General features: G+C 35.4%; 2 protein-coding genes and 1 pseudogene across 2 annotated transcripts; all 3 read right to left on the minus strand.

The window, feature by feature from the left end:
* Positions 1-97: 97 nt before the first annotated feature.
* On the minus strand, positions 98-1,986 carry LOC132038434 (protein Rf1, mitochondrial-like). The gene is made up of 4 exons (XM_059429104.1): positions 1,827-1,986; positions 1,357-1,630; positions 447-561; positions 98-157 (listed from the first exon to the last, which is right to left on the minus strand). The coding sequence occupies exons 1-4, from the start codon at positions 1,984-1,986 to the stop codon at positions 98-100; spliced, it is 609 nt and encodes a 202-aa protein (XP_059285087.1).
* LOC132036037 (pentatricopeptide repeat-containing protein At5g65560-like) lies at positions 1,943-4,135 on the minus strand (annotated as a pseudogene).
* Positions 4,136-7,212: 3,077 nt separating this feature from the next.
* LOC132038435 (uncharacterized) lies at positions 7,213-11,171 on the minus strand. The gene is made up of 3 exons (XM_059429105.1): positions 10,727-11,171; positions 10,480-10,644; positions 7,213-7,339 (listed from the first exon to the last, which is right to left on the minus strand). The coding sequence occupies exons 1-3, from the start codon at positions 11,140-11,142 to the stop codon at positions 7,213-7,215; spliced, it is 708 nt and encodes a 235-aa protein (XP_059285088.1). The 5' UTR covers positions 11,143-11,171.
* Positions 11,172-23,472: the final 12,301 nt, after the last annotated feature.

A 23,472-nucleotide genomic window follows, 5' to 3' on the forward strand; every position in this document is an offset into this window, starting at 1 on the left:
ACTCTTAAAAAAAAGCCCCAAAACCCTATTTTTTTAATGAAAACCCATCTCCTTCGTATTCACTGCTTTCTCACGGGCCCGTTTTAGGATTTGTACATTAATAGTTGATGCTTTCATTTTCAATCAGATTTCTGGCATGAGTCACGAGATGCCAAATCTAGAACGAAATGAAGAGAAGAACTATCAAAACAGTAAGCGAGCTAAATGTAAAATACCAAATATCCTTTTGGATTGATCACACACTGGAAAGCTAACTGAGCATTGATTCTTGATTGAGTTTGAATAGATAGGTTAAAATTGAGAAAAGACAAAACGGAATAACTTTAATATGCCAAAGAAATTTTCTGCTCTATGATTCCCATGATGGGTATTGTCAATATAGTGCAAAGATTGATATGCTCTGCGTCCGATGGCGTCATTCCCTACTTAAGTAAGAATGTACTTACGAGTTTAGGGTTCACATGTTCCCGGAAAACAAAGGAACAGTAAATTCGACCAGGTTTTGCAGTTGAACACCTCAAAATTTCTGAAGCAAGCTTTAATCCTATTTCTAAACTTGACCTGCAGAAGTAGAAACCAAATAAAGGAAGGGCATCAGGTCCAAACACAATAGGGATTTTGACTATTGAGAAAGGAACACTTCATTTTCAAATTACACAGATATAACAACAACAACATACACAGATAAGTTTTAAGGATCCAGAAAGCACTGGTCTCGAATCCATTGCAGGATAAACCATCAGTGGTATAACTAGTTCATAGATTCACTTTAACTCGGCCAAAATCACTCCCCAGTTTTCCAAGTTCTTAAATTGAAAAGCCAACAATAATCTCACATGATATTTAAGAACAAGATGAAAATATGAATTGTTGCAAGTTTCCTTTGGCTTAAGATACTATGTAAGACCCCTAGGACCTAGGACCATTTCCCACTAGACCATCATTTTTCTCATCAAGATGGGTAGATAAGGCGGAAAAGAAAAAGAAATCTCCAGTAGACAAGATATGCATCTAGTCCTTCAATAGTTTTCCACTTCTCCACTCCAAAATGTATCGAGAAGAAGAAACAAAACTGGAATCTCCAGTATACTACTCCCTCCGTCCCAATTTATGTGAGGGTGTTTGACTTGGCATGGAAGTTAAGAAAGAAAAGAAGACTTTTAACACTTGTGGTCTAAAATGAGTCATAGAGAGAGTAGTTGAGGAAACCATAGATGAGAGGCTATTGCAAGATTAGAAATAAACTCACTTATTTCTGCTTTGTGGAGCTGCTGATCAACTGCATCTCAAAAAAATCACTTGACTCGTATCATTTAACCATCTAGTTTGGACAATTCTCTTGCCAAGATAACATACGTCTGGAAATTAATAGTGTAGCTCTTGGATTCCATGACATGAAGAAGCTTCATGCACAATTCAGATTCTCTCTCCTTGAGTAAACCATCAATTAGGATGGTCCAAACAATCTCATCATTGTTCCACTGTTTCCCAATCATGTTTTCAAATAGCACTTCAACTTCTTTTAGGCGGCTACTTCTACAGAGAGCACGAATGAGTGATTGATAAATTGACAAAGGAGGTCGAAAACCTTGTTGAACCAATGAATCAAATATTTCCAAAGCGGCATCCACTTTCAAATTATTGCAATAAGAAACTACGAGAGCAATGTACTGCACTAGTAGGACTGAAGCCTTTCTCTTCCATATGTTCTATCAACTGGTCTGCCTCATAAGTTTTACCTTCTCTAGACAGACCAAAAAGTAAGTGCAATATGTGCCTTCATTTGGCTCACAACCCATTTTTTGACATTCTATCTAGTAGAGTACATAGCAGTTCAAAACTAACATCATTCTTGCTAGCTGTGATACTATACACTCTTTCAGGCAGAACGGAAACCTCCCCTGGAATAAATTGATGCTCCTTTTGCAATCCTTTCAACAACACACCAAAGGTTCTATAATTTGGTTCACAACCCTTATCAACCATCTGGCGAAGAAGTAAAAATGCATGATCTAGTCTACCCAATGCTACAAAACCATCAATTAGTGAAGTATACGTCACTAAATCAGGAGCTAACCCTTTGTCTCCATTTCTCTGAGTAAGCTCTCTGCATTATCAGCCTGGCCTTCAAGACATAAACCGTAGATTAGCGAACTGTAAGTGTACAGGTTTGGTATGCAATTTCTTCTCTCCATATCATGGAAAATCTTAAATGCAAGACGAGTCCCACCATTCCTACAAAGACCATCAATCAAAGTAGAGTAGGTGATGACATTTGGGAGCAGTCTGCTTTCTGCAATCTTATTACATAGTCTCTCTGCTTCCAAAAGTCTATTTTGTTTGGACAAACCATTTATGATAGCATTGTAAGTTTCTATGCCTGGACTGCACCACTCTCTTCCATCCTTTTTTAAGCAATGCAAGCGCATCATCCACTTTCTCTTCCTTGGAAAGACCATCAATTAAAGCTGTATAGTTGACCTGGTTTGGACTTAAACCATGCTTTATCATTTCCTGGAAGAGAGCTGAAGCCGAATCAAGCTTGCCCCTCTTGCAGAAACCAGAAATAAGTTCTGCATATGTCCATTCATCGGCTTTACATCCATTATTCTTCATCAAATCCAGCAGTCTCATAGCATTGTCGAGAAATCCCCGTTTAAGGTATCCATTAATGAGGGTATTATAAGTAATCACTGTTGGAGCCGGACCCACCTTTAGCATCTCACTTAGTAGAACCATTGCCCTTCCAATATTCCCAACCAAGCATAATCCATGGATCAGTGCATTGTAAGTTATAGTGTTGGGTTTGTATCCATGTGCTTCAATCAAACGGAAAATTCTGAAAGCTCTATCTACTTTTCTTGCTCCGCATAATTCAGTTATCAATATATTGAATGTAACCATAGTTGGGAGCAAACCTTTTCTCAACATGTTGTGGTACAATCCGATCGCTACTTCAAGGAGTCCAGATTGAGACAGCCCACTAATTAGAGCTGTATATGTCTGCACATTCGGTTCACAACCCCTCTTTCTCATGCTCATTACAAGATCAATTGCCTCCTTCTCACGTCCAAGTGCACAGAAGGAACTAATTGGAACTGTGTACGTATAAATAGTAGGTTCAATACCTTTCTCAATCATCTCATCAAGCATATCCATAGCCTCATCGACTCTCTCCTCCGTGCAAAGTCCATTTATAAGAGTAGTATAAGTTGCTGCATTCGGATCTATTCCGTCCTGAACCATCCGATCAAATACCACAAATGCTGCATCCAAGTCCCTTTTCCTACAATGCCCCAAAATCAAAGATGTATACGTGAATACATCGGGACTCAATTCACGCTGATAAATATGACTCATTATCAACTTAGCCTCCTCAACTCTCCCCTTCTTGCACAATATGTTTATCATGGTGTTAAAAGTCAGTAAACTCGGCTCGATCCCACTGCTCATGATTTCTTGATAAGCATTCTTAGCTGCCTCAACCATCTCAAACTTACCTAACTGAATCAACAAAGAATTAAAGCTATACAAACTATACCCAAAACCTTTTCTTCCAAGTTCACTTAAATACTCAACAACCCATTTCATTTCATCCTCATTTCTACAACATTTGATCATCAAGATCCTCACATGATCAGCAGGTCCAAATTTCTTATCAAAAACGAGCCTATTCAACATGGAAACATAACAGCTCATATCATGTTTGTAAAAATGCTTCTTAGAAACCCAATAAAAAAACCTTAATGCTACTTCAGTATTTTCATGAATCTCAACTAGTTTTGCCACGTGGCGGGGTCTTATTTTTGAGCTCAATGAATTCAGCTCTACACTTGTCTGCCATTGCAACCTAGGATTAGACAATATTTCTAATACCTTAGAAACAATGAAAGATGGGTTGTTGTTTTCTTGAAAAAAATCAGGTTTTGATGTAAATTGAAGACAACCCAGATAAGAAAAATGCCTGAATTTGCTACTGTGATGTGGGTTTTTTAAGGAATAGAGAAATATGGGTTTAAGGGGCTTTACCATTTCGAGTAAAGATAATAATAACAGTAAGAAGAGTTCATGAAATATTGTTTTGGAGGTCATTGGCTTCTAAGAGGCATTTTAACAAACAGGTTACGTGGGTCTTCAGAAGACCACAATAGCAATGGTGAAACAAAGGTGAATATAGGAAGGGGGCGCAAAAACAATGGCTTTAAACCTGAAGAGCCAAATTTGTACTGTAAAAAAGTTTTAGGGTCATTCTTGAATTTCCAACAATGTCTAGGCAAGATGCCGAGAAAATCCGTGAACAATTTGGGGAAAAATGGGAATTTGGTGTTTTGTTGGATACACCTTTACACTACTAGTGTTTCATAATAGGGAAAAGGGCGAAAATTAACTTTCAATTTTGGAAAATAATTCATTAAATCATACCCCGTTATCTTGTAAATTCGATTATCTTTCTTCTTGTTATCTTATGGGATCAATTATCTTCCTTAATACAATGGATCGATATTATTCATTCCAGGCACTTCAAAATTATTTTTTCAAATTATTATTTATCCATTATAATAATTCAATGACACTCGAATTCATTTTTTTCAGCCAAAAATATACGGACTCAACCGTATACCCCAAAACCATGTTCCCTTTCTTTTCTTTTTCTTTTTCTTTTTTGTGTCCTAAGAGAATATATGTGGTTCACAATATAGTGCCGCTTGTACTGGACACAACTTCATGCCATACTTTCTTGGCGTTACACCTGGTTGCCTTATTTAATGGATATAAACTGATGCAATGTTATAATTCAGGTAACTGTTCCTTCACTGGCTTCTGTCTACAATGAATATGCTTTGAAGAGCCAATTCGAGACAAGCATTTATCTTCAGTAACTTGAAAGAAAGTTTCAGGGTCGGGTTGAAGAGAAAGTGTGGGAGTTTTGGGGGGAAATGGTTTTAGGGTATACGGTTGGATCCGTATATTTTTGGCTGAAAAAAATGAATCCGGGTCGGGTTGGGTTATTATAGTGTGTAAATAATAATTTGAGGGGAAAATAATTTTGAAAGTTAGGATGACACGCGTTACGTCCGTTAGACGTAAGGGTATAATTGATCCATAATATAATTGACAGAAGGTATAATTATTAATGATAATGAAGAGCATTGGATGAATTATTTCCCAAAGTTCGGGGGGTAATTTTGGTCCCTTTCCGTTCATAATATTCTGATAGCAAAGAATTAAACAATAGGTTGATAGATAAGCATTAAATTGAATAACTAATTATTGGAACAATATTATATGCGGAATGTAAGTATTTAGAATGTTCAAGTTGAAAAGAGAGGGTATTTATACTCTTTTTTTTTTTCTGAGAAAAAGGTTAAAAATGCTATTAAACTGTTGAAAATAAACTAAAAATGCTTTTTGTTTGTTTTTTGGTATAAAAATATTCATGAACAATTAGAAATGATATAAAAATACCCTTATTGGTAGTAAACTGGCCAAATTATGTCCATATCCCATCAACGGTTCTTCATTGTCTCATATATTTTTTTAAAAAAAAAAAAAAACAAACAAACTTATTTCCTGATGTAATGGTCTTCACCTTCAAAAAAGAGTTCCTCCACTTCTTCTTTTATTTTTTTATTTTTTTTATATCTTTTGTACTTTCACTTTCATTGAAAAATATATACCTTTTGTTCCTGAGCTTTCTTTCCCATAAAAAGTCAGATTATACATGTGTAACTTAGTTGTTACTCAGAATAAGTTGGATACAAAATCATAGATAAAATCAGTATTCAAGGTTCAACAGAGGCAAAACACGAAATACGATGATTTCTTTTCATTTATCTATCTATTTTTGAAAGGACAAAGTTATTCGATATCATACTCAGAATTAGCAAGAACCCACCACTACTAAAAAAATTGAAATTTTTGACCAAAAATTTCGATCACATGAGGTCGAAAAGGCCTTTATTTCGACCAATTTTTCGATTACACGCGTAGGTCGCTAATCGGTAGGTCGAAATTTTTTTTCGGCCACGTGTGGTCGAAATTTTCGACCACACGTGGTCGCAATCACGTTCTACCGAAATTAAGGGTAAATTATTTTCGACCACATGTGGTCGAAAATTATTTTTATATTAAATTATATATTTAACTTTTTTGACTACGTGTGGTCGAAAAAATTATTTATATTTAAATATAAAAAAAAATTATTTTCACAATTTCGACCACATGTGGTTAAAATCTGGCAACCATATTGCTAAATTTCGACCACACGTGGTCGAAATTGTATTTTTTACAGGTACAATTTCGACCACGATCGAAATTGTGAAATATCTGGTCGATTTTCGATTTTGTGGTCAAAAATGAATATTTTTAGCATTTGCACTGCTTTTGACATCCCACCCGCCAATTTTCAAATAACCAAATTCATCAACCAAAACGGTATCAATTCATCAACAATTCAACACGACAACCATAAACAATGTTCAAACAAACACTTAAACATTGTCCATTCAAGCAGGTTAAACATCATAAAACTACGTTCAAACACTTAAACATCTTAAAATTAAAAGTACTTCTAGTTCAAATTAAACCTACATTCAAACCCTTAAACATAATATACATATCATTTAAACATAACGAATTAGAATCCAAAAGCACGTTAATCAAAAGGTCAATGTTCGGTGTTAGAGACATGATCCGTATACTCCCCACTAGACTCATCGACAAGAGCATGATTTATGTCGCTTGTGACCGACGTCGTCTAACTTGGGAAGGTCGGGGTTAGGGAGGGCGTGACCTACGAGCGTCCCGAGGACACGGGGGAATCGGAAACGGCCGCGAATTAAGAAAACTATTAATCTGGGCTTGCATACCCGACATCCTAGCCTCCGAGGAATTAAGTGTTCTTGTTAGCAGGTCAACTTGATGCTTCATAGCTTCATACTCCTTAGGATCAACTATCCCATCATCAGTAACACCTACGGCTTCAAGGCGACGGGTATCGACGAAAGGCTCGATTAGGCATCCCGTAAGCGTCTCCACCTTGTTGGGGGAGCGACCTTTTCAATCCATTGTTCTTTGTATTAACTCGTCGATCATGCGTGGTACTTGGCCGGAAGGGCTCGAAACTCCCAGTGTTGTTGAAATTCGTTACGAAATTAAAGGATACAATGTTAATAGTCTAATTTAGTACAAAAAATATATTATTATTGTTAACTAACGACTTACCCGAGTTAGCTCGACCATCTTGCTCAACCCGTGGCCTGTACCATCGCCGTTCTTCTCCTTCCTCGTGTGAGTAATCTTGAATATCTCATCTTGAGTACCGCCGACCCTGGAGCTCCTACAAACAAATCAAAATTAACAATTAAAAAAAGTAGCAAAAGCGTCCGCAAAAAACGATAAAAAAAAAAGTCCTGACAAAAGTCCGCAAAAAAGCGTCAAAAAAAAAAAAAAAAAACAGTCCCAAAAAAAAAAAGTCCACAAAAACAGTGCCAAAAAACAGTACAATAAAATGACCAAAAACAGTACAAAAAAAAAACAGCGCTAAAAAAATAGTCCACAAAAATAGTCCAAAAAAAAAACAGTCCCCAAAAACAGTCCAAAAAAAAAAAAACAGTCCGCACAAAACAGTCCACAAAAATACCCAAAAAACATTCAAAAACGAGTCAAAAAATGACCAAAACATTCCCTGATTAAAAAATGACCAAAAACAGTCAAAAAAAATAGTCTAGAAAAAAACGCACAAAACAAATTCCAAAAAACGTCCAAAAAACACGATCAAAAAATGACCAAAATAGATAAAAAACCCCAAACCGATTCAAAAAACGATCCCAAAAATCGATCCAAAACGATCAACAAAATAACTAAAACCATCCCAAAATTGAACTAAAACGATCCCAAATAACCGAACCAACACGATCCAACAAAATCACCAAAACGATTCCAAAAAATAAATAACCAAAACGAGTTCCAAAAAATAAAGAACCAAAATGATTCCATAAATTTGAACCAACAAGAATAAGAAATGTCATTTGACAAAGCTAAAGAAGGAGACATACCCGTCGCTCTATCAAGTCCACTTGACTCGTGGCGCCGCTGGTGTGCGCCGATCCACCCTTCACCGAGGCTCTAGCGGCCTTCCCATTTTCACTTCGTTTCCAAAAAGTCGGATCCGTTGCCCGGTGGTGTCCTTCCACCATTCATCTTCGATCCAATCAGCCGCACGCAATTATGTACGAGCTCCAAGTAACGCATCCCTAAGTATTTTCGCACGCTTTTTTCTCAAAGTTCGCACTACTAAATCATGATATTCCTGGCCTGCAGAACACTTTGTCCGCAAAGAAATTAATTTGATTAGGAGCATATTAAAGGAATATCCCATAAACAATCAACATATAGTATTTTACTACAAATATTAAATACCCTAAACTCGAGAAACATCTCGGTTTTGCCACCGGCACCTTGCCCCAAACGGAACGGCGCCTATAGAGTCCTTTGATCGTCTTTGAAATCCTTTTAGTTGCTTTGCCTGGATAGAAAGCTGCATTAAAACAATAAGATTATTAGATGCTATAAAATTAGACGTCTTATAATAAAATAAATAAGTTATGCAAATTAAATAAACTTACGTGTATCCAACTGACTCGATTATGAGACGACTATTCATATCAAAATTCAAAACCTGTGGAGGATCTCCTTTTTTGGGACGTTAATCAAAGCTACTTTCTTCACACTCCGACGTCCCAACACGTGGAGTAGATGATGTCGATGGGCCGTGGACACGGTCGGGCTAGGAGTAGCTGTCGAGTACCGCTCTGGCCAGCCGCCGCCGTGACACATGATAAAACTCGAGAGAGACGTGTGGGATCGTCGAAAAGGTGTGATGGGGGGCCCCGAGATCGTCGTGCGTATGGCTCGTGCGGGCACCGAGGCCAAAAATACGGTGGCACCGTGACATGGCTAGTCAGCCGACTCCATGACAACCCATCCGCAACACCCGACATCGGAGGGCAGTGGTGGAAGGCAAGGCGCGGATCTCTAGCTCCAATCGAAAGGGACACAGCTACATGCGCATACGGCAAGATATACAAACCCTTAACTTTTGACTTTTTGGGGCTTTCGCAATAGCACCCTACCCTTTTTATCCCCGCTATGTGCAAAATAAATATAAGTAAGTACGCAATCAAATTATGAAACAAAGATTAAATGTTAATCGTAAATACTAATGCACAAAACAAAAAACATCAAAATGACATTAGCATTGAACTACTGAAGTTAGTAAATCTGCAAAACATAAAATACCAACCAAAAACCCAAACAATATGAGACACTTATAAATCTTACATTCAATTAAGATTCAGATACTTATAAGTCTTACAATCAATTAAATAAAACTACAGATATTAAATAGTTCTAAAATGAAATACAAGCTAATTTTCATCATTTTCTTCCTCGTCTGACCATTCTTCCTCATCGCTTGTTTCGATTTCATCATTTTCTTACTTAAAATGAGTAACTTATGCTACATCAGCTTTTCTAATATATGTTTTGGATGCTCCGGTTCGGTTTCTAATTCGAGTCGACTACTTGGTTAACATGTGATGTGTCGTCGGTAAGGCGGCAGTAAATCGTTTCTCAACTTCCACACGACCAACCGGCTTGGTTTTAATAACCACCCGCCCAATCGGACTTATCCTGTCTTAATGGATAAGGGACATAGTACACTTAACATTGTGTGCAATGATGAAAGGATCGTAACTTGCATGCCTCTCCGCTTGTGCTTTACTTCAATTATATTGCACTCTCTGTAGTACCCGTACCTCTTTTTTGGGGTTGGATCAAACCGATTACATGCAGAAAGAACAATCTTTTGAGAGACGACGAATAATCTAACTCTAAGATATCTTCAATTACACCAAAATAATCAACACCATCAAGACATACTTTGTTATTAGTTTTCATGGTTAGCACGCTCTTGGGTATTAAATTTGAAACCATTAACAACATATTTGTCCATACAATGGACTAGTTGGTCCCCAAGATAAGTCCATCAAAAATTGTTCATGAAAACCACACGGATTCTTGTAAACCTATCAAAAGTTAAGTATTAGAAAGTTAGAAATATTGGAACTCAAAACTTAGTAATGTTGCTACATTGGGTTAGAAAATTATATATAAAACTTACATAATTGTTAAACCAAGTCCCAAATTGGATCTGACAACTGTTATTGGCATATGTATCTCCACAAAGAGACCGTTCAACAAAATAGAATTTAGATTAGCACCTATTCTCAATTTAAATGATGAAATTTTGCAATTTTGGTAAACTTACTCATAATAAGGTTGAACTTCCGGGCAATTTAACAAGATATGTGTCGGCCGATTTATACTCCATTTGATTCAATGGTCTCTCACGTTTTTTGGACCCATCACACGGTCGATTGAAGATCGATATTGGCTTCAACAAAGAGTTATTCACACCTCCATCCACCACGTTGTCGATTAGGCTGTTTCTCAAACAAGCCACATCGTTCAAAGTAGTAAGAAACCGTAAAATGGGATGTTTCGTTGGCAAGATAAACTTCGCACATCGAGCCTTCCACTTTCGATTTTTGCTTCATAGCCCTTTTTAACTTACCAATAGACCTGCATTTATATCGTGGTGTATTTTTAAAAAATTTTAAAAATAGATTAGATAGGAACAAAAAAAAAAAAATTGACTCATTACCTCTCGAAGGGATACATCCACCTATATTGAACTGGGCCTCCGAGCCGGGCTTCGTATGCAAGGTGAATTGGAAGATGTTCCATCACATCAAAGAACCCCGGTGGAAGAATTTTCTCCAACTTGTTTGTGATAACAGGAATATTCTGATGCATCCGACAAAGGTTATCCTCCCTCAACGTACTGGAACACAAGTCTTTGAAGAATAAACTAATTTCTGACATAGGTTTCCAGATTCGTTCAGGCAAGCCACTAAATGCAATAGGGAGTAAAGTTTCCATGAAAACGTGACAGTCATGACTTTTCATCCCATGTATCCTGCCTTGCTCCATATCAACACGTGATCCAAAATTTGATGTATGGCCATTGGGCATCTTCAAGTTCTGGAGCCACTCACAAATCTTTCGCTTCTGCTCCATTATGAAAGAATAGCTAGCCTTAAGCTTGAAGAACCTTATGTTTAGGTTGCAACCATAATCTTTTCAGTCTAATACTCAATCAAGTCTATTACAGCCTTAACATTATCTTTCGTCTTGTCCATGGCATCCATCACCGTGTTAAACAAATTATCAAAGTAATTTTTTTCAATGTGCATGACATCAAGATTATGGCGTAGAAGATTATCCTTTCAATATGACAACTCCCCAAAATATGCTCGCTTTGTCCGGTTATGGTAAACCCCATACCCATCGAATCATATGCACTTCTTCTTCTAAGTAACTTTTGGGAGGTGTTGAACCCACCTCTAAATATTCTCATAGGACGGTATTGGAGGTGGACAATCTTGTTCAATTGTTTTATTCTTGAATGCATTTTTCATTCTCCTAAAGGGATGATCCATCGGCAAGAATCGACGGTGACAATCAAACCATAAATTTTTTTTTTGTCGTTTTTTAAAGTGAAGGACTTAGAGCCCGTTTGGATTGGCTTATAAGTTGCCTATAAGTCATTTTCAAATTTTTTGAGTGTTTGGCTGGCTTAAAGCCATTTTGTTCTTAAAATAAAGCCCAAAAAATTAATTGGATCCGTTTGCTTAGCTTATCTAAAGCGGCTTATAAAATTTGAAAACAACTTATAAGCCAAAAAAAATAAGTTGGACTACACCAATTTTTTTTTTTTGGCTTATAAGTTATTTCCGGCTTATAGGCGCTTTTAAGCCCATCCAAACGGGCTCTTAGTATTTTCCATGCGGTGAGGGACACGATAACTTTCCGTCATTATCCACCCGGACAACATCCCATACGCGGGGAAAATCATTAATAGTCCACATTAAAGCGGCCCTCAAATTAAAATTCGACTTACGGAAATGTCATATGTCTCAACCCCTCCAACCACAACTGCTTTGTTTCATCATCAACCAAAGGTTACAAGTACACATCAATCAAGACTTTTGGATTACGCGGGCGGGAATAATGCAATTAAGGAATATATATGAACTAGTCATACACGTAGGGGAAGATTATACGGTGTTATAAACCTGAAGACAACAAGAATATGGAGCAAAACAGAAGAGAATGCGGAGTGAATCCGTCGAGAACATAAACCCTACCCTAACATTACGTGGTTCGAGTGCAAAGTCCGGATAGAGTTCTATCAAAAATGCTTCAGCCTCGCCATCCGATGGATGACACATAACTTGCAAGTGGCCTTTTATTTTCAACGTGTCATCTCGTATGAGAGTGAGCGTAGATGCATACAACCTCTTTAACCTTGGTATTAGAGGTAAATAATGCATCGCCTTAACAACCACTCTCTTCCCGCTACGTGTATCCCTAAACCGTTCACTACCACAAAACTTACAAGATTCTAGATCGACGTCATCATTATAGTATAACATCGATCCATTTTCACGTGTCAATCAATTCTCACCGACGAGAGTCCCAACTTAGATACCAATCTCTTTGCCTTATAGTAATTATCGGGTATCTCTAGAGTCGGGTCAACCAATTCATGCATGAGGTCAATCACAGAATCCATTGCCCCTTGGGGAACATTGTTATCTGCTTTGATACTGTAGTTGTGAATTCAGTCATATATCGAATAACTTATGTGAATCCGTAAATTAATGTGGTTGTCCTTCAACAATTTTCATCTATGCTAGTCGAAAATATCAATTTGCGCGCAACTTAACTATTTCATGAGTATATGCTATCTTCCACTAATGCGGGTATCAAATAACTCCGTCCTCCAAAAAACGACACAGATAGATAGAAGGAAATCAACCTTTCTTTTTGTTGAGTTTTAATTCAATTTTTTCCGTGAATTTTATCCAACTTAATAGGAGTAACAATTAAGTCACATGCATATGTTCTCAACAAAAATGTACATCTTTCATATGAAGGAGAAAACACAATAAATAAAAAATAAGTTGGGTGGCTTTTTGTTTTAAGTGTGGAATTCAAAGAAATAAGTTTTAAGAGGGGATACGTGGAGACTTGGAGGGCACAACGAAATAGGGCATTATGGGTTAGTTTACTAACGACTGTGACAATTTATCCTATTTTCATAAAATTCAAGGGCATTTTGGACCAAAAACAAAATAAAAGACAATTTTATTCTGATTTCAATAAACCAGGGGTATTTTTGCCGTTCTTTGTACTTTAATAACAATGGTGTTGCGTCATTTTTGTCTATCTCGACTAATTGACTGGATACCTGATACTATCCATCAACATATGCATCAAGTAACTCTGCTCACTGATATTTAGGCATATGGGAAAATGTCACGTGATATTTTTTGCCTTTGCTACATTCAGTGGCAGAGCTACAATGGTGGAAGGCTGGTCAGTGGAACACCCATCCTTGAAAACTATATTGCATATATAAGTCAAATATTATTTTTAATGAATAAAAGTAGTTAATCTTGGACACCCTTGACACATTCGAGAATGATAGCTCAACAACAAGGGTGTTAAAAAAGATCGGAAATCTCTCTGTTGTTTAAGTTTTTCCAAAACTAAAAATATGGAGCGAAGTACACAAATGCCCGCTTTTGGAGTCTCCCTTTAATGTTAATCCAGAATTGAAATTTGTTTGCAAGTTTATCCACTTCAGACACAACTTCGGACAGTCGCATTTGAATTTGACAACTTCAGACATTCGCATCTGGAGTGTGGCCTTGTGAAGGCCAAATGTCAGACGTTTTCGCCTGTGTCATGTGTATCTGGTCTTTCATGTATGCTTAAACTTCAGTCGTACATGACTGAAGTTCATGTAAAAATTGGCTAAAATTCCAGGCATGTATGTCTGAAAGTTTCTTTCCAAAAAAAAAAAAAATTGTTCTTCGAATTTCAACAATTCAACACACAATTGAACACTCAAATCTACTCTGAATAAGCTCAATACATAAGTTCCATATATTATAAAGAATAAAAACTCAATCATCAATTGTCAAAATAAAACATAAGGCGGATACCAGTTAAATGGGGCGACCAAACTAGGGCACCCCATGAAATTTTTACAAAAATATGACCAACAACTGGCTGGTCTGGACCGCATCCTAAGGCCCAATTTCAAAGCAATAAATACAATTTCGGGTGAAATAATCTTATTTTTATTTACAAATTTTATCATTTGAAATATCTTCTTGTAAGATCGCAACCCACTAGTAATATTGTCTGCTTTGGGCCTAGGCCCGCACGGCTTTAAAACGCGTCACTAGGAGGTAAGACATGCTTACTTATATACCCAGCACCTCTCCTGTGTTATGCTGATGTTGGACTTTCCTCCTAAGCTCGGGTGTCACGCTTGTCCCCCTTTATAATTTTTATTTTCCTTAACAAAATAATTCTCTCGTATAATCTTGTTCTTGTTAAGTTTTTTTTGTATTATTGTTGCAAGAATATTGAACGTTAGATAAGAAAATATTATATTGCTATCTAAATAAGAGAATTAATTTATTATCTATGCATTAAAATAGCGATGTGTAGGCATCACAAATTAGGTGGTAAGCAAAGAGGCCTTTTTTCATTGTCCGTGAATATTCTGGTAACAATTACACAACGTGGCTTACCTCAATTTTTTTGTTTGATTAAGGTTTTGTTTTTTGTAATTATTTTTCTAGTTATAATGCCTCGCAACTCGGTTTGGAATTTCAATAGGAAAATATTCGTTCGTAAACACTAAAGAATTTTAGTCTTCTAACTAAAATTTCCTACAATGAATGGTGAATTTTTAGGTGATTTTGTAATGCTGTATGTAAATAGACGAATTTAGTGTTGTTCCTAGTGAGTGGACGGGCATGAGCATGGTTCGGTAGCTTAAAAGTATCTACATTAGATTCTAAGGATCCTAACCTATGTATTTACATTGTTTGATACTTCTAGCAGATTTCTTAATTTGGTGTGATATTGCTTAGCTGTTTAGCCTGCTTATCACTCATTAATTCCATCTGTTGAATATATATTTTCTTGTGACATTTGTTTAGTTGGTTAGCCTACGTTGTCACATAGCTAGTAAACACACAGCTTGGGCACGATGTTATCATAGGGCCTGATAGCGTATATAGACAATATTGGGTAAGACGTGAAGTTGATGCACAGCGTCAGGCAGGTCAGACTGGCATGCACTTACACATCGTAGATGGATAAGAAATGTGGTTGATGCACCGCGCCAGGCGGGTTAGACATGCATCATATGCCACATTGCGATTCTAGCAGATATAGTAGTTTGTACGTACATTAGTTGTATTCATGCTTCCAGCTCAATTGATTTACTTGTATTCCATGTCTATACTTGTATTCCTATCGTGCCGTATTGTACGCACTATCAACAGTTTCTAAATGCTTCTCTAGCATAGGTTGCGAGTCGAAGATCTTCTTGGGTCTTTTAGACTCACAATCACTACGTATATGCGAGTCTAGTAGCGGAGATCCAATTGCTGCTCAGCGACTTCAGCTAGTAGTCAGTTTGATCTAGTTGAGATGAGCCACAACTAGACCGTGGAGATGACTTCAGTTCCTATCATTTAATGTCAGTCTATTTACTTTTCTTTATCGAGATGCATCTCGAATGAGCTTTACTTGCTAGTACCAGGGCTGGGCATAAAATGCCGAAAATCGAATTACCGAACCGAACCGGGGATTTCGGTAATTCGGTTTTTTCGTACGGTATTCGGGAGTAAAAATTTTAAAATACGGTTTTCGGTTTCGGTAATCGATACGAGATACTATACCGTTTGGTAATTCGGTATTACCGAATACCGAAATTTTGGGCCTAAGTCTATGGTGTCTTATCTCTGCTAGATCACAACTATGAAAGTGCTAAAATAGTCAGAACGTTTTGATCTTGATGATACTATCCAGAAAGACATGTATGGTATGATGCACTAATTAAATATATTACTATGCCGTATATGTCAAATATAGTACGTAATCAGCAGCTAGTTGATCACTTTTTACATTGAAAGACTCTGAATTAAGCTATCCGAGTGCTCTTAGATTTGTAGGTGTATATTGACCGAAAGATTTGGAATTTTAGTTTACAAGTTATGTTGTCCAACTTCAATACGGTATTACCGAATAACGTGCATAACCGAAATTTGATTTACCGATTACCGAACAGAAGTTTGGAAGTTAGGTATTTGGTATCTACTCTGAACTACCGATTACCAAATTATCGAATCCGAACATTAAAAATATCGAACCAAATACCGAACGCCCATCCCTAGCTAGTACTCCATGACAGTGTATCTTGTTGGGGTCTATGTATTGACTTTCTTTACTTTGTTATACGTTCGACATATTAGGATAATTTAAATAGTATTTCTTTCGTATCTTTTCCTATGTTATCCGCATGATTTAGTTTAAAAGTTTCGTCTAATAGGTAGACTTATCAGGTGTCCTATCACAATTTAGGTGCAACATTTGGATCGTGACAAAGCCGCGTAGAACATATAGGGTGTGTTTGGTATGGAGGAAAATGTTTTCCTGAAAAAATGTATTCTTGAAAAATAAGTGAATTTTTACTTATTTTCTCATATTCGGTTGGGTAGTGAAAAATACGTGAATTTCTTACCTATTTTCTCATGTTCGGTTGGTTGGTAGAAAACATTTTTCGGAAAATACCACCCATGCCTCAACCCCATACCCCACAGCCCGCCCCCGGCCCCCAATCCCACCCCACTCTGCCACTTCATCTTCACCCACCCCCCTACACTTGACCCCTAAACTTTTTCTTTCCAAAAAAAAAAGAAAACTTTTAACTTTTCTTTTTTTTTTGGGAGGGGGTAGTGGGGTGGTGGGGAGAGGGAGGGGTTGGGGGAGGTCTTAAAAAACCAAAATTTTGAAAAAAAATTTGGAGGGAATGGTGGGGCCGAGAGGGGTTGTCATGGGGTGAGTGGTGTAAAAGACCAAACAAAAAAACTTTTAAAACTTTTTTACAAGAAGAAAAAAATTTGAAGGGGGTGGGGGTCCCACGGGATGTGGGGGGTGGGGGGGGTTGGGAGAGGGTGATGAGTGGTGTAAGAAAACCCAAAAAAAAAGTTTTTTTTTGGGGGGGTGAGTTGCGTGGGATTGTGGGAGTTGTTGGGCTTTGGTGGTTGGGGGGTTAGTGAAATGCTAATTGTGGACTTATTTTTTTTTTTTTTTTTCATTTTTAGGGGAAATGGGACCAAAGAAATGAGAAAATTGGAAAACATTCCTTCATGAACACACCCATAGGTTCTTTAGTTTTCTTTAATTTATGTTTGCTATGTTTTGAAGGGAGTTTGATCCTTGAGGGACTTCGCTTCTTTCTTTCAATTATCATATTAATTATTCGGAAAAGGGTCAAATATACTCTTGTACTATCGGAAAAGGGTCAAATATACCTCTCGTTATACTTTGGGTCCAAATATAACCTTTTGCTTTATTTGAAACAAATATACCTACTTAAAATTGACTAAGGTGGAACCCAATCCCATATGGCATTAATATTTTAATAAAAATAAATTGTCCTCCATTCACTAATCAAACCCAATTACTCACGCCCCTCTCCTTGTATCATCTTTCACCCGTTTGCGCGCCTCTCTCGTTTTCCAAAATCATTTTCACAAATCAAAAGGCGAAGAAATTGTAATGCTTCAATTGACTTTTCGTAATCATTTTCTTTAATGTTGGATGATAAATATATGAGTTATTTTCACAGCTCTAATTCTTGTCACTTGTGTAGCTATTGTCTTTGGTTTTCTTTGATATTATCACGCCCACTAAACTCTAAAACTTCAGTGTTCTCTTAATTTTGTCGGAAGTTTCGCTTCGGATATCAATACAAGAAAGACATATCCGAATATAAATAGATTGATTTCGGAAGCCTTTAATTCTGTTCAATTATCATATTAATTTTCTTCCTTCTTACTTAGTTAATTTGAAGCATTTACTATGTTTATTAGAAAAAAGAAAATTTGAAGCATTATAATTTCACTTTCGAGGTTTGTGAAAATGGTGGTCTTTGACTTAAGGTGACTAATTGAAAGATGTATGAGAACTGGGACTGTAATTGACAGTGATATCTGACATTTATTTTATTAATATATACTCCCAATGTCCACCTTAGTCAAATTATTTTATTTTTTTTTTACACGTTCCGAAATATTTATTAGAAGAGTTTGTTTTATTCGTTTCATAATTTATATCTTTATGTAGAATGAGATACTTTTAACACGGTATCTCTCTTTGCCTTAATTGACTAACTTCTATCTATGAGAGGGGTGTAGTGTACGACAATTCCGATAATATACTCCCAATGTCTCAAATTATTTTGTTTTTACACGTTCCTTAAGAAATATTCATTAGAAAGTTTATTTTATTCTTATTTATGTCTTAAAATATAATCTCTCTTCGTTGAATATTTACTCTATTTATGCATCATTTTCCGTAATTAAGGTGCTTGTAGTCTTCAAGAACAATTATTACTAAGGGTAACATGCAAAAAAAAAAAAAATTACGTTCATTTTTACTTATCTTATCTTTTAAAAATAGATGTTCGCTTTTACTTTCGAGTTTAGAAAACCAGATATAATTACCATTTCATACCTAGTTTACCCTTATTATTAATTATTGGGTTGGAAACTCCAAGAAATTGTTAGTGACCGCATTAATTTTAAAGTATTTTGATTGATTTCATCTTTAAATGACTTTGTAATAATTGGGTGATATAGTAAAATTGTCATTTTATTTATGGCTCTTTAAAGGGTGTGTTAAGCTAATATAGGACAAGTAAAAAAATGGAAATTAATTTTGTCTTGAACTTCTAAGATGACAATATTTGAAACAACTATTTTTAGAAATTATGACGGATAATTGAGACGGATAGAGTAATTATATTAATTAAAATTATACCCCCTCCGTCCATTTTTACTTGTCCTGTATTGACTTGGCACACCTTAACCCCCTGTTTGGATAGTTGTTTCCCGTGGTTTATTAACGTATGGTTAACGTATCCATTGTTCTTAAAATTACGTGGTATGATGTTGTAAACCCGTTGTCATTCCGCAGGGGCGGCTCAACGTAATTTGTGGCCTAAAGCCAAACCATAATAAGAGGCCTTAAGTTTATTAATAGACTAATTTTTTCCTTAATAATTGTGTACTTTAAATTAAAACAAGCAGTTCTAAAAATAAATAAAAAAATACCACAAAAGACTTTTTAAAGAAAAATCAATATCGTCATCCAATTAGTCATTTTTGTATATACATGTTTGTTATGAAATTTGAGTTATTTATCCTAAAACCCTCTACCACATTTTTTTAAAATTTGATATCTTTTATTAATAATGTCTTTTATGATATATGATCATATATAAAACAATAATTTTGGGGCCCTCAATTTTGGGGGGCCTAAGGCAATTGCCTTAGTTGCCTCCCCATTGAACATCATTAAAATGGTTATATAACTTAATTTAAAAAGTTTAATTTTTGTTTTGGTGGTTTTTACGTGGTTACGTATTTCGTTTGGCCGTTATAAACCCTAACTGCCACTTTCACCCACCCCGCCCCCCCCGCATGCCACCCCACCGCCCTAGACGGAGGGAGTACTTCCTTTTAGAATGCCCAGTCAGACTAAATTACAGTGTTAAACTGTGTTCACACTTCACATTACGCATTTGTTACACTTTTTTTCTAAAGTTCCTATTTTATCCTTTGGTTTTATTGATATATATAAATTAATTTTTAATTAAGAGTTAATATTTTAGTAAACTTACAAGTTATTATACGGTACCATACAATCAAATCAAACATACAAATGTTATTTACGATATCCAAACATTGTGTTCATTAAGATGCAATCAATACACAGTACCATACTATATTGTACATTAATGAACCACTGAAACAACTTCATCAAACGGAGGGTAAGGAGCCATTAATAGAATGACAATTTTACTATATTATTACTAAGCCATATAATGATTGAAATCAATCAATCATACTTTAAAAATTGTGCAGTTACTAATAATTTTTGAAGTTTCCAACTTAATAATTAATAATAAAGGTTAAATAGGTATGATATGGTAATTTATCTCCTGATTTTTCAAACTGAACAATTAAAAGCGGACATCTATTTTTTGTATGTATTACAAATAAAAATAGACGGAGGGAGTACTTACTTTTAGAATGCCCCGACTAAATTACAGTGTTAGCATTTTGTTACATAATGCAACCTTGGGGAAATTTAATTTTAGCACGAATTCCCATTATTGATTAAAGCTAGTCAACAAGTGTGCCTGCTTTGCATGTAATACACTTGTTAAGCTAATCTGTTACGTTTCTCTTACAAACTGCTTTGCATGTAATACACTTGTTAAGCTAATCTGTTATATTTCTTTTACAATTTGGCCTTGTTTCTTATAGAAGTTTGACTTGTTGGGACAAAATTGAGTACGTGTTGGTGTACCCATACTATGCTTGTTGCACCATATGTGCACATACACGTTTGAGCTATTGCAGAGTTCGAGAGAGAGCTTTGGAGACTTACCGGCGTTCTAGTGTTGAGATGCCAGCTAGTTCGTGATAACTTAGAGTCTTACACTTTTTTTCCTTGTATTCAACAAATGATGCATTATTCATATTAGAGTTGTATTTTCTAATACTACTAGCTCATGATTTATGACACCGGTTCTTGGGGTGATAATATTAGTTTTCACGGTATTCAAATCTTTTATTTATATCATTATCTTCATATATATATATATATATATATATATATATATATATACGATGTACTTGTGTTGTATGATTCGCCTATCAAGTTAGGATTAGGTTCCACCCCACTTAGTAAGATTTGGATCATAACATCATTTTACATATCGATTTTATTCCTCACTTAATATTAAACTAGCCGACAAGATGTAAGTTTTAGTAACTAATTAATATCGTTCTAATTAATGGCTTGACGACAACTTACTAGATTTAAATGAAATGAACTGAACTCTTCATTCATTTTACAGATCAATTTATTCCTCACTTAAGATCGCGACAATATGTATATTTTAGTAACGTCATATGTTGTTCTAACAGTCGGACAACTACTTATAACTAAATTTAAATTAAATAAATCAAAGAACATTTTTAAAATTTTCGAAGGTAAGTAAATTCAAATATTTTCAATTTCTGAACTGATGACGTTTCGACTTATTTCACCTCGTGACAATTTTTACTATAGGTAATTGTAGTAAAACTTTTTCAATATAAAACAACCAATGCCTTTTGAAGTGCTATTATAGAATATGTTAAAATATAATTATTTATCAATTAAATTTTAAATGGTGGCTAAATATTAACAAGCGATCTAAAAACTGATCATCAAAGCTAATGTTTCATATGTTATTCACTTCATCAATCTCCCAACATTACCTTACTCCACCCCATCAAAGCTAAATCTTTTTACTAGACGGTAGTTAGTAGCCCTCCTCCATTCTATTTAATGGAGTTGCATTCTCTCTCTGTTCACTTCACAATCTCTCTCGCTTCTCTCATTTTTCTCCATCTCCTTCATAATTTTTGTTGGTCTTCTGGGTCTCTTCTTTGTCACTTTTATCTACATATATTCACTCATTAGCATCTTCTTAATCACCAACTTATATATATAACACCCTCTTAATACTCTATTTCATATTTTCTTCATTACATTACTATTAGTTCTCAAAATTCTCCCTTTTCTCCGGCTTCTACAAAAGCTTGAGCATCCAAAATAAAGTAGGAACACAAAAGTAATTTTTTCTCCTTTCTATTTTGATTATTGATATACACTTTATGTACATTTGTTTTACATATATGGCTAGCTAGTAGATATAACTTTGAGTTTTTATTTAATAAGCTTCTTATTATGTTCCATTTCTGTTGCAGGCAAGTTTCTAATTTAAAGGTTAGATGATAGTAATTTTTTATACACATAAATAGAAAGTGGTACCCATGTAGCTCAAGATTTTCTCAAGATATATATATATATATATATATATATATATATATATATATTTTTTAAAATGCAAAATCACCTGATGAAATTTTTATATGATAACCTTTAGTTTTTAATTGGTTTCTTGAGATTTTCTTTTCACGAACAACCACAAAAAAAATAAGAATAAAAAATCATATAGATGAACTAGAAATGATTGAGAACACAACCAAAAGTTTCTAGTGGACTTTCTTATACTAATGTTATACTGTTTTAGAATTTTTGCTGATCATGAATTCGGCTAATCAATTTTCGTTGATGATAGAAAATGATCCTGGGTTTATTCCTTCTTCATCTGAACTGCCGCTTGGTCAGGTAATTTTTTTTTTTTTTTTGAACATTTTTAGTTTTCTATGTGACTTTCTTTGATGTCCTCGATTCGACTGTGTTACTGGTTGTACTACAATAGCAATTCATGTTTGTTAGCCGTCTGTCGAGGTAGAATTCGTGGGCCATTCTTTAGCTAATTAGTCATCAATGATAAATTTTAATTATTTATTTATTTATCAACACACAAAATCTAATTTAAATCCTTTTTTAAAAGAGTGTTTTCTTATGGTTTTCTGATTGATTAATCTCGCTATATTCTAATTGCTAGCAACAATACTGAATTTAACTCTATTTTGATCTATTAATCATATTTAAACTTTTTACTATTTGTATATGTCAGTCAAACAGCTTCTTGGAGAGTGAGCTTAATTCACTGGACATAACATCAAAGACAATATCGAAAAATGATATAATGCTCATGTTGGGAGACGACGAAATTGACAGCAAATCCGGTGGCACTAACATTCAGGAAGGCAAATTCAATAATGAAAAAAATGTGACTAATAATCAGCTTGCTAATGGGAGAATGCGCCATCACCGCCATACACGGCATTAGATCCAAGAATTGGAAGCGTAAAATATCTTCCCCTATAAACTAATAACAAAAGGACAAAAGGAAAATCATTTTTTATATTTTTTTCTTGTAATTTGTTTATGATATTAATCTGGTGTTATTTTTGTGATTGAGTTTCTTTAAGGAGTGTCCTCACCCGGATGACAAGCAAAGGAAGGAGCTCGGTCATAGACTAGGGTTAAAGCCCTTGCAGGTCAATTTTTGGTTCCAAAATAAGCGTACCCAAATGAAGTTATAATAGTAATCCCTCCATCCCAAAATACTTGTCATGTTTCCTTTTTATAGAGCCAATATGACTAATTTTCGAAGCTAAATTAGATTAGATTAGTTTAACATTTTAAAATAAAAATTTAGATACTGATAAAGATCTTAACCACATCCCATATATTACACCAAACTACACTAATCCATGA

The sequence above is a fragment of the Lycium ferocissimum genome, chromosome 11 (assembly GCF_029784015.1).
Source record: "Lycium ferocissimum isolate CSIRO_LF1 chromosome 11, AGI_CSIRO_Lferr_CH_V1, whole genome shotgun sequence".
NCBI lineage: Eukaryota > Viridiplantae > Streptophyta > Magnoliopsida > Solanales > Solanaceae > Lycium > Lycium ferocissimum.

Coding starts and splice junctions, on each gene's coding strand:
- LOC132038435 (XM_059429105.1), bottom strand. CDS start 11,142: ATGGAGCAGAAGCGAAAGATTTGTGAGTGGCTCCAGAACTTGAAGATG. Junction 10,645..10,726: donor TGGATGTATCCCTTCGAGAG/GTAATGAGTCAA, acceptor ATATAAATGCAG/GTCTATTGGTAAGTTAAAAA. Junction 7,340..10,479: donor CGACAACGTGGTGGATGGAG/GTGTGAATAACT, acceptor ATTTGTTTGTAG/GAGCTCCAGGGTCGGCGGTA.
- LOC132038434 (XM_059429104.1), bottom strand. CDS start 1,986: ATGGTTGATAAGGGTTGTGAACCAAATTATAGAACCTTTGGTGTGTTG. Junction 1,631..1,826: donor TGTTAGTTTTGAACTGCTAT/GTACTCTACTAG, acceptor ATAATTTGAAAG/TGGATGCCGCTTTGGAAATA. Junction 562..1,356: donor TACACTATTAATTTCCAGAC/GTATGTTATCTT, acceptor CTACTTCTGCAG/GTCAAGTTTAGAAATAGGAT.